This window comes from Delphinapterus leucas, chromosome 7 (genome assembly GCF_059928025.1).
Source record: "Delphinapterus leucas isolate spDelLeu-1000000601 "Yukka" chromosome 7, BTC_Dleu_Yukka2, whole genome shotgun sequence".
NCBI classification, from domain to species: domain Eukaryota; kingdom Metazoa; phylum Chordata; class Mammalia; order Artiodactyla; family Monodontidae; genus Delphinapterus; species Delphinapterus leucas.
Window position 1 is genome coordinate 91,340,649 of NC_143135.1, and position 10,913 is coordinate 91,351,561.

A 10,913-nucleotide genomic window follows, 5' to 3' on the forward strand; every position below is an offset into this window, starting at 1 on the left:
GGCTTGTGCCGGGTGATGCTAGGCGGCTCCCTGGGTTCCAGGCTGTTGCGAGGTGTGGGTGGGACTCGAGGGCTGTTCGGGGCGTGGGGTGTCCGTGAAGCTGGCGCAGCCATGGCGGTGGGGGAGAGCATGGCTCAGCGGATGGTCTGGGTAGACCTGGAGGTAAGTCAGGGCAGTGGGGCGTGAGGGGAGGCGAGTGAGGTTTCGCGCGTGGGACAGAGTAGCCGAGCCTGTCCGGGGAGAGTGGCAGTGTCTGGGTCTCAGGTGTGGCAGGTGAGCGCCTCCCGGCTGTGGACGGCGCGGGGCAGGTCGGGGGGGGAGCAGGAGTCCTGCGGGTGCTGGGGACTGTGCCGGACTGTGGGGTTTCTTTTCCAGAGGGTGGAGTCATCCATATGGCTTGCCCTAGCCCCCAATTCCGCCCAGATGTGGACCTCCCTAACCCTCTGTTGGACTCAGGGTCACGAGGGTAGGGGTGCGCACAGCGGCTGTGCTAGACCCCAGTTCCCCAGTCTCCCAGGACCCTAGGTTGTTAGAGCTAGACGGGACCCCGGGGATGACTCAGCCTTACCCCACGTTCCCTAAAGGAGACAACTGAGGCCCAGAGAGAGGACTCAGCTCATTCAAGGTCGCGCAGTTAGTGAAGGTCGGGGTTGGGACTACAACCCAGTTCTGATCCCTTTAGGTTTTCCATACTCAGCCAAGGACTCCCCTCTCCCTTGAGCCTCAGTTTTCTCATATATGAAATGGGGATCATAACACTAGATTGTGATGAAGATCAAGTGGTGCAATTAACATAAAAACTTTGTAAACTCTGCAGAGATGTAGTAATGTTAGTTATCTAACTCTTCCAAAATTGAACGCTGTCAGCACTCAATTTTGCTTACTTTGCATCGGCCCCAGAGTAGGACTGTGACGCCTGGCATGTAGCAGGCCCTTGGTAAATGTTTATTGAATAAATAACTCATAATGAGAACCTTGAGGACTTGCTCAAGGAGCATTATTGTCTCTTTTATCCTGGCTGTGGGATATAAATTGAATGTGATTGAGGGATGTCCTGTTAAATAAACTTGGATACAGTAGGCCAGAAAGACGGTTTTGTGTGTGTGATGTATTTTTTATTGCAGATGACAGGATTGGACATTGAGAAGGACCAGATTATTGAGATGGCCTGTCTGATAACTGACTCTGATCTCAACATTTTGGCTGAAGTAGGTTATGCCTTGTAATACAACCATACTGTTTAGAGTGTACTTTGGAAATCTAAAGATTGGTGCACCCCCCCCATCTCTTTATTTAAAAAATAAGAAAACTGAGGTCCCTGTAGATTAAGGTCCAAAATAATGTTCTAGGTCATGGTGGGCTTGGTACTAGAACCAAAGTAATCCATCTCAGAGCCTAGTGTTTTTCTATAGTACTGCCCAAAATTAGGAACTATAAATGCTATCATTTGCTAAGAGCTTACTGTGTGCCAGGCACAGTTCTAAGTGCTTTACATGCATTCACTGTTAATCCTCACAGCACCTATAAGGTAGGTACTGTTACACTTACTATGTATAGAGAGACGCTTTGGCAGCCAGTTGTTGGGTAATTTGCCCAAGGCCACCTGGCTAGTTATTGGGAGAGCCAGGAGTTTGACCCAAGCAGTCTGAGCAAAGTGCTCCCAACCAATAAGACACTCGACTGTGGTCCCACCAGGATTGGTGACTCATGCCAAAGTTGACTTCTTTATATTATAATCTTAGCTTATATATAGCTTAGCTTATAACTCCATATATCCAGTTTCTACGTTTTCAGCTAGGACCTGTGATTCGTCTAGATCTATATTAAGATTTTAGAATTTCTGTTGATACAGAATCATAAAATATCCTCCTGTTGACATATTGGGCATGATTAAGGTTTTAACATGCTGCTTTTAACTGAAACATTAAGCAAAACAAATAAAACACACCTGTTGCCTTTTGGCCACTCACAAAGCATTTAATAAGCATATATGAGAACGTCTGATTGGTAGAGGGTGAAATCCTGGGCCCTGAATAACTCTGTCAGCAGTATTCGGAGGTGGTGAGAAACTCTAGAATAGGAACACAGTAGGGATGTTTTGGGGAAAGACAGTTTTGTTAAAATAAGTTTCCAGAGGGTCAGATTGATGTGCTACTGGCACTGGATAAATTTCACAAGTCTACAGTTAACACTTCTACTTATTTTCCTGGTTAGGTAAGAGAGGGGAGGAACCATTTTAGATGAATTGCTACTTTCATGGAGTACCAGGCATACATCTTGGAGTACCTCCTGATACATCAGCTGGAGGGGAATTGTGAGACTTTGTATCTCACTGTAGCAACTACCTCTTTTTTTTCCAAAACAAAACAAACAAAATAACTTTTATATAAACCTTGAGTTTTAGGTTTGGTTGTTTTTTCCTGTCACTTGGAATTTCCTAGATACGAACAGTGAAGAGAAGTGTGTTTATTTACCAGCCCTGCTTACCCTTGTCTGAAGAGGAGTTTTTCCCTTAGACTGTTGATACAATGTGAAATACTGACAGTTTAATGGACCAGTTAGTTGATATGTACCCTGGAGGAAATTGGGGTCTGTAGTCACACAGCTGCACATGAGGGTGGCATTTGTAAATAGACCCAGTCTAATGAGGATAAGGATTTTTTTTTTTAACATCTTTATTGGAGAATAATTGCTTTACAATGGTGTGTTAGTTTCTGCTTTATAACAAAGTGAATCAGCTATACATATATCCCCATATCTCCTCCCTCTTGCGTCTCCTTCCCACCCTCCCTATCCCACCCCTCTAGATGGTCACAAAGCACCCAGCTGATCTCCCTGTGCTATGTGGTTGCTTCCCACTAGCTATCGATTTTACATTTGGTGGTGTATATATGTCCGTGCCACTCTCTCAGCTCATGCCAGCTTCCCCTTCCCCTTCCCCATGTCCTCAAGTCCATTCTCTATGTCTGCATCTTTATTCTTTTGAGGATAAGGATGTTTAAAAAAAAAATTGCTTAGGGGCAGTTAGCACTGAAGTGCCAGTTCTGTGGAATATATGTTTTATTCTTGTATACGAGTCTGAGGAAAATGTTTTATGCTAGAAGAACAGACATCCCACCTGGAAATTTTTCTGTAAGTAGCTTAGTGTGCCAAACTGGAATCTAGAGTAAGTTAAATAGCCTTAAGTTGATAGTCGTTGGCTTTTTCCATCATGGTTTGTTAGAATTGTGTTTTGCAATATGAGGTTTTCGGTTTTTTAAAAAATATGTTATCAAAACAGCAAGGTCCTACTGTATTGCATGGGGAACTATATTCAATATCCTGAGATCAACCAGAATGGGAAAGAATATAAAAAAGAATGTATATGTATGTAAAACTGAATCACTCTGCTGTACAGCAGAAATTAACACAACATTGGAAATCAACTATACTTCAGTAAAAACAAAAAACAACATAGGTTATCAGAGCAAATTTTTTCTTCTTCATGGAGATTGCCGTCACCAGTTTTCTTATTTGGCTAAAACTCCTTGTTAGTTGTAGTTGTCAGGCATATTTTAGTCAAATTCTTGCCATTCCTCTCACTAATTGCAAAGTACTTTTACCGCTTTAGTAGTAACCATACCTTGAATTTAGAGAATCTTTTTTCCCCAGAGAGTTCAAAGAACTTTCATATCTGTAATTTCTTTTATCCTGTTAACATCCCCGTGAGGGAAGGGGTTGGGGGGGCTGTTATCTCCATGGTACAGAAGGTAAAACTAAGCCAAAGGTGACTTGCTTTAATGCCACAAGTTGAGCTTCTGCTACTGCTGGGATTCTGTCTGACTCACAGTTGAATGTTCTATTAAGTGGAGCTGAGAATTCCAGCATCACTTTTTTTTTATAATCTTTCACGTGTCACCACTTACTTTTTGAACTTTTTAATGTTTAAATACTGTTAAAAGTAAACAGTATAGCTTTATGCAAAATATTATGTATAGTAAGTTGTTTTTTTGTGCTGTTCTTCTCCTGTCTCATCCCACTTCCCAACTTTTATGTATTTTCTTAGTATTTTCTATGCATATACAAATGTGTTTTTTTTTTGCGGTACGCGGGCCCCTCACTGTTGTGGCCTCTCCCGTTGCGGAGCACAGGCTCTGGACGTGCAGGCTCAGCGGCCATGGCTCACGGGCCCAGCCGCTCCGCGGCATGTGGGATCTTCCCGGACCAGGGCACAAACCCGCGTCCCCTGCATCGGCAGGCGGACTCTCAACCACTGCGCCACCAGGGAAGCCAATGTGTGTTGTTTTTAAAACAAGTATAAGTGAACTCATAAGCATGCGTACACTGTTCTGCAATTTGCTTTTTTCACTTGGCAGTATAGACACGTTTTATAGTCAGGGGTTGGCAAGCCTTTTCTAAAAAACACCAAATATTAAATATTGTAGGCTTAGAGTGCCACGTACCTCTCTGCCCCGTATTTGTTTGTTTTACAACCATTTACAAATGTAAAAATCATTTTTAGCTTGCTGGCAATTAAAAGAAAAAAAAAGCCACAGGCTGGGGCTATAGTTTGCTGACCCTTGGTGGATACCTGTGTCCTCTGTTGATAGGCATTTCAGTTTTCGGCTGTGTTATGTGTGTGTTTGTTCATTATTTTTTGTTGTCATAAATAGTGCTGGAATGAATGAGGACCACTTTTAGAGTTAACAAAGTCCCTCATCTTTCTTCCCTTTTCTAGTATATATATGTAATTCTTAAAGCAGTTAAACTCAGAAACCAAGCTTATCCCCATCGATTCTGGATGACTAACAGCTTTTCCTATCCACAGGGTCCTAACCTGATTATAAAACAGCCAGATGAGTTACTGGACAGCATGTCAGACTGGTGTAAGGAGCATCATGGGAAGGTAACATTACCATAAAAGGGGTAGAGGAAGATTGCTTGGCAAGCCTGGGAAACTGCTTGCTTGTTCACTTTTCATCTTTGGGACCTCTCGAGAGACCATCTTCTCCTGAATGTCCTCTTTTTTCCTCTCCTGCATTCAGTCTGTCACGAGCACATTGCGGATTATCAAGTATTGCTCAAGTCAGTCTTTTGGATAAGGTTAGACATCAACTTTCAGAGAAGGGAGAATGCCGCTCTCCTGTTAAGTTGTTTCTTCCCAGAGGTTATATCCTTGGACTTTGAGCACCATCTTTTCTGACTGTGTGGAAATGCTATTAACAATCAGGAACATAGCTTATTTGACTTGGATTCTTTAAGAAAAAAACCGGTGCCACGATGGCAGTTTCAGTGTGAACTTGAGCTCTGTAAATGGTCCATCTGTGGTTATATTTGCCCATTTTAGAAGTGAAGTTTCATATCTGGATGCCTTTGAAAACTGACTTCATGTGTCTTGGTGGGGCTGGGGATTCTCTCTTGCAGTCTGGTCTAACCAAAGCAGTGAAGGAGAGTACAATGACACTGCAGCAGGCAGAGTATGAATTTCTGTCCTTTGTACGACAGCAGACTCCTCCGGGGCTCTGTCCACTTGCAGGTAAAATCCAGTCCTATGTCTGCCTTGTAGATAGTCTTCCATCGTAGTGGTTCAAGAGACTGCGGTTCCAGAACGATCAGCCAGGATCATCGTGCCTTCCACTTAACCCTGATTGGGATTATCCATCTTACTTTTGTTGCTCAAATTTCCTTGGATAATTTATACATGAATATCAGGGAAAATGCCCCGAAACCTGACATGAGATCTGGGATACCCAGATTAACTCAATAAAAAATTTTCCACCTATTTTTATTATGGAAAAATTTCAAATATACAGAAAAGTTGGATCTAGTAGTTGTTCACCTCGTGCCATGTTTATCTGTCTATTTTTTTGGACATTTGAAAGTAAATTGCAGGCATCATGGCACTTCATCCCTAAATAGTTCACCCAGCATTTCCTAAGAATAAGGACATTTTCTTAAGTAACCACAATATCATTGTCACATTTAAGACGATTAAAAACAATTCAGTAACATCATCTGGTATCTAGTCCACATCTGAAATGTCTATTTGTTTTTTAACCAGGATTCAGTCAAGACTCACGCATTTCATTTGGTTATTATGTCACTTTAGTCTCTTAATCTAAAATGCGCACCTATCTTTTTTTCCCCTTGTGACATTGACTTTTTAAAGAAACTAGGCCAGTTCTGCTAGGATTTTGAAAGGACTGCCATTGTCAAAGGGAGGCTAATGTCCTGTGGTCATGTGTTTGTATTTGTATATGTAAGCTGGTATAATAACTAACATTTTCCTTAAATAGTCATTAAAAAGTTTTGACTTTAAGTACTATAGCATGTATTGTATAAATTTTCCCCCTAGCCAATGCAGCTCGTGTCTGTTTTAAAGTTCTTATTTAAAATTTAGTGTTTTTAATATAAATTACTGTGTGGAAACATGAATGTGCATATGGTTGATTGAAATTGAAATGTAAATAAATGCTTATCTACTTATGAGTTTATCTACAGTTAAACTTTTAGTGTTAGTGGTGTAGATTTTGTGGTACTGGGAGAAAATTTGTGCATGTGGTATTATCTAAAGAAGTTACAGATTTGAGCGTTATTTTAAGTATGTGGAATGATAGATTCATCCTTTTGTCCATAAAGAGGCCATTTACAAATTTATTATGAGTTAAATACTCTGAAATCTGCACTTGTAATCTAATCAGATACACTCAAACCTAATTTCGAAGTTTTGAGATGCTTTGAGGAATTGTTTGAATTCTTTAAAACAATCACCTCCAATTAAATACAGTTTATGAATTTTTATGTCCTTTTGTATACTACTAGAAATACACAGATGCGGTATGCTTCGTGTCTTTCTAGGAAATTCAGTTCATGCAGATAAGAAGTTTCTTGACAAATACATGCCCCAGTTCATGAAACATCTTCATTATAGAATAATTGACGTGAGCACTGTTAAAGAGCTGTGCAGGTAAGGGCTATATTTAGGATCCATTCAACTGCCTCATTTAGCATGTCTTCCTTGAGAATTTGTAGAGTAATTGAATAAAGGTGTAGAACTGAGGGGGCCAGGTGGGTGTATAACTTCCTCATCCCATTGTCTCTTGAACTGGTGAGAATTGGGAGAAAGAACATCACAAATCTTCCATATAAATTTCACTAATCTGGAAAATTTATTGAGCTCCCAGTTTCTGTGCCACGTTTTGGCCTATGTGCTGGGAACATACAGATGCAAAGCCCTCAAGTGCTTGGAGTCCAGTGAATTGACAGATATGTAAAAAACAGACCTGAGACACGTACTGTGTGATGACGTCTGTTAGGGAAAAGTGCGGGTAGAATATTGCGGGCACGAGTGAAGGAGCAGCGACAGCTGGAGTGAGGGAGATAGGGAGTTAGCAAAAACTTCCCGGAGAAAATAGCTTTCAAGTTGAGATTTAAGGAAGAGTGGCCGTTTTCCAGGCATTTAGGGTGAGGAGTGAGCTTTCCAGAGAATGGGCAGAGGTATGAAGATAGGCGGGAGCCGGAAGGTAAAGGTGATGTGATTAGATCATTCTGATTAGAAGGCGGTAAGAAAAGAGGTGGGAGATGAGCAAGACCCCTGCACCATCTTGGAGAGAGAAGAAGGAGCTATAGGGAAATGGCAGTGGGTGGCAGAGAGCAGAGGCCGAGCATTTGAGAGGGTCAGTAGCACGGCACTGAGCGCTTGAATGGGGGCATGAGGAAAAGGAGGAGGTATAAAGTGATTCCTTGCCTTTCTAGTTTGGGTGGTTAGGTGGATGATGGAACTGATCAGAGATAAAGGGGAAAATAAGAGGAAGAGTAGATTTGGCCGATGGGGGAAGGGAGATGTTGAGGACGATGAGTATGACCGTATGTGTGTGTGGAGGTGGAAGTGTCTGGTGGATTTTAGGTGGAGATGTCCAGTCGGCAGTTGGATATCCATGACAGAAGCGCAGGAGAGGGCTGGGCTGGAGTGCACGATTTAGTTATCTTATACATTGTTGATCTTGCCCAAAGAGAACCTATAGTATGAAGAGAGGAAAGGGAGGAAGGTGGAGTCCCAGACACGGAGGTAACTCGATAGTCACAACCCAAATGCCTTTTACAAAGTTATTAAACTACTTGAAGGACGTAATTATTCAGTGTATTTGAGACGGTTTCCTTTGAGAGTTCCATTTTTGCTGTATGTAGACGCTGGTATCCAGAAGAATATGAATTTGCACCAAAGAAGGCTGCTTCTCACAGGTAAGTTTGGGTCCTTCCAAGCGCTTGGCCGTCTGACACGCACATAACTCCCGAATTCCTGACTGCTTGAAATAATGTTTCTGTTCCCTTGGGGGAAAAGTAAAGGACAACTACATAAAGATAACCTTCTTTTGCTAAGATTATCAGGAATTCTGGTCAGTGTTCTAACATGCCATTGTGAGATATGTATGGTCTTAATGTCTTTATTGCTGTTTTGAAACTTGTAGATAACTTAGTTTGTAGGTATGTGAAGTGGTCTAATTTTTCTAGTAATGAGCAGTATAATTTTCTTCCCATCAAGCGTATGGATTTGTAGTCATTTAACATTAGAACACTTTGTGTACACTTGTGCCACACAGTTAGCCTCACTTAGACACTTTGTAGTTTTTCAGATTGTTTCTTTCTACGTCTGCAGCCTTAGGCTGAAGTACACAAGGAATTTAAAGAACTTGTGTATCTAGAGTCCTCTTTCACGTTTTGGTGTTGTAGTCTCTGAGGAAGGACATAAAACCTGGTGGGCGGTGTAGCAGCTGGCATTTGTTTCAGCCATGTACCGAGCCCCTACTGTGTACCGTGTACAGTTCTAGCCAAACAGGAAGACCAAGTCCCTGCTCTAAAGAGCCTGGCATGAATGTTTTTCATCGGGCTTTCATGGACTACAGCACAATAACACAGGTCTGGGATACCTCTTGTGAAACAGTTGGGGCTTGATGTGTTTCGGATTTCAGGATTTTTCAGGGTTTAGAAAGGTAGTAATACCCCGAACAAGGCCTGAGGAAGCACCTCATAATCGAACACGTTGCTGTTTCTACAGTGAAATGTACAGATATTCGCACCAAATGGCATAACTAATGACTATCAATAGCCTCACACCAGGACTGGTCGGGTTTTGCCACATAGTGGGCTGTAGAAGAACCTTGGGTTTTCAAATCTTTTTTTGGATTTCAGTATTGTGGCTAAGACGTGGTGTACCTTGATTTAGCCAGAGGCTGTATTTTTGACAGCTTCAGCTCTCCGCCGGTTATTCGAGACCTGGGAAGAAAGCAAAATTGTTGCCTTAACCACAGAAATAACTGTCTTAAAGCTCTTGCACTAAAGTTTGTGCAGTTTGGTCTCTAGAAGAGGCCCTTGACAATCAGAGCAGATTGATTTACTTGCACACTGTTCTAATAATAGTGGTTACCTGATTTCTCAGACTACGACAGATGAGAAACAGCGTGTTGGAGGAGAAGAAAGGCTGTTAGATGGAGGCAGGCTGATTATAGCACAAATCACCACGAGAGAGGAGGTAGATCCTCTTTTGTGGTTAGATACCATCTGATAATTGATGTTCATTATGATGCTGGAGTCACGAGTTACGTTCGAGTACGTGATTATATTTTGTGCAGGACGTCATTAAGTATTGTGCAGTGTTTCCCAAACTCCATGCCATGAGCTGTGCATTCCACACAGGTGGTCGGTTAAGTTTTAGAAATACTGTGTATATAGTACAGCCTCCTCTGGGGAATTCACAACACATCAGTACATTAAATGCTTTGCAAAAAACTTCAAAAGAAGAAATGTTTAATCTAGGTTTTCCTAAATTGATCCCGGATTTCTTTTTTTTTTTTTTTCCCTGTGGAACACCTCACTATCTTATGGAACAGTTTGGTAAACTTTAATCTGTTATAGTTTAGAAATTTTTTTTTAAATCGTATTTTAAACAACAAAGCACTTAAGTTTGCTATGCTGAAATGTTCCACTTCTTGATGATGTCAGATAGTTGCATTTACAGTAGCTCTTATTGTTCTTTAGTTATTTATAAAAAGTTACGCTTTGCCAAATGGTGACCATCTCCTCTGGGTTTCGGACGTTTCAACTCTGCGTGGTATGTTTGCTTGTAGGGCACTTGATGACATTAGTGAAAGCATCAGAGAACTTCAGTTTTACCGAAATAACATCTTCAAGAAAAAAACAGATGAGAAGAAGAGGAAAATTATAGAAAATGGGGAAAATGAGAAGACTGTGAGTTGATGCCAGTTCTCATGCTGCCACCATGTAGTTCTCTGGAAGGACCTCTGGTGGTTTTTCTTTTTCTTCCCCTGGGCTCACGCTGACTGCTTGGGCAGAGCACCTTCCTTCAGTGCACTTGCGTCTCCCGATTATTCAAGCACACGGCACCTGGAAATTATTTTTCTCCTAACATGCTGTTTTCATTTATGACACAGCAGCTCCTTTGTAAGTACCAGATCGCATCCATCCCTTGGTACATATCTGTATTTGCTTTTAGACCATTTCTTTTGTTTAAAAAAAAAAAAATAAAGCTAGTTCTATTGAAATGCAACCCTTTTTGTACCATCTGTTCTTCAGTAGTTTAATGACTGGAAGATGATGTTCTTTGTTTTTTCTTTTGTAGGTGGTATGCCTAATGTTTAAATGCTCATAATACCATTAGGAGTGGGTTACGTTTCTTATGTTAAATAGGAAGTGAACTTATTCTGTTTTGCTTTACAAGTCAAGAATAGAATAACTGGAGATAGGCTCAGAGAAGCAAATTGGGCTCATTGTTAGTTATAGTTACTGAACTATCAGAGCTCTGGAATAGCTACTCTTTGCTATATTCCGGAAATTCAAGTAAGCCACCAGACAGTAATTCTGTAGTAATAACTTAAGGCTTATTGAATAGATATTATCCGCAAGGCAGCCACGGTGCT

At 41.4% G+C, this 10,913-nt stretch overlaps 1 protein-coding gene across 1 annotated transcript; it reads left to right on the forward strand.

Annotated features, from left to right (window-relative positions):
* REXO2 (RNA exonuclease 2) lies at window positions 1-10,543 on the forward strand. The gene is made up of 7 exons (XM_022559170.2): window positions 1-162; window positions 1,125-1,208; window positions 4,808-4,885; window positions 5,404-5,515; window positions 6,838-6,946; window positions 8,167-8,220; window positions 10,104-10,543. Exons 1-7 carry the CDS (start codon window positions 16-18, stop codon window positions 10,231-10,233), a joined length of 714 nt encoding a protein of 237 aa, XP_022414878.1. The 5' UTR covers window positions 1-15; the 3' UTR covers window positions 10,234-10,543.
* The last annotated feature ends 370 nt before the right edge of the window (window positions 10,544-10,913 follow it).

Coding starts and splice junctions, on each gene's coding strand:
- REXO2 (XM_022559170.2), top strand. CDS start 16: ATGCTAGGCGGCTCCCTGGGTTCCAGGCTGTTGCGAGGTGTGGGTGGG. Junction 5,516..6,837: donor GGGGCTCTGTCCACTTGCAG/GTAAAATCCAGT, acceptor GTGTCTTTCTAG/GAAATTCAGTTCATGCAGAT. Junction 6,947..8,166: donor ACTGTTAAAGAGCTGTGCAG/GTAAGGGCTATA, acceptor TGCTGTATGTAG/ACGCTGGTATCCAGAAGAAT.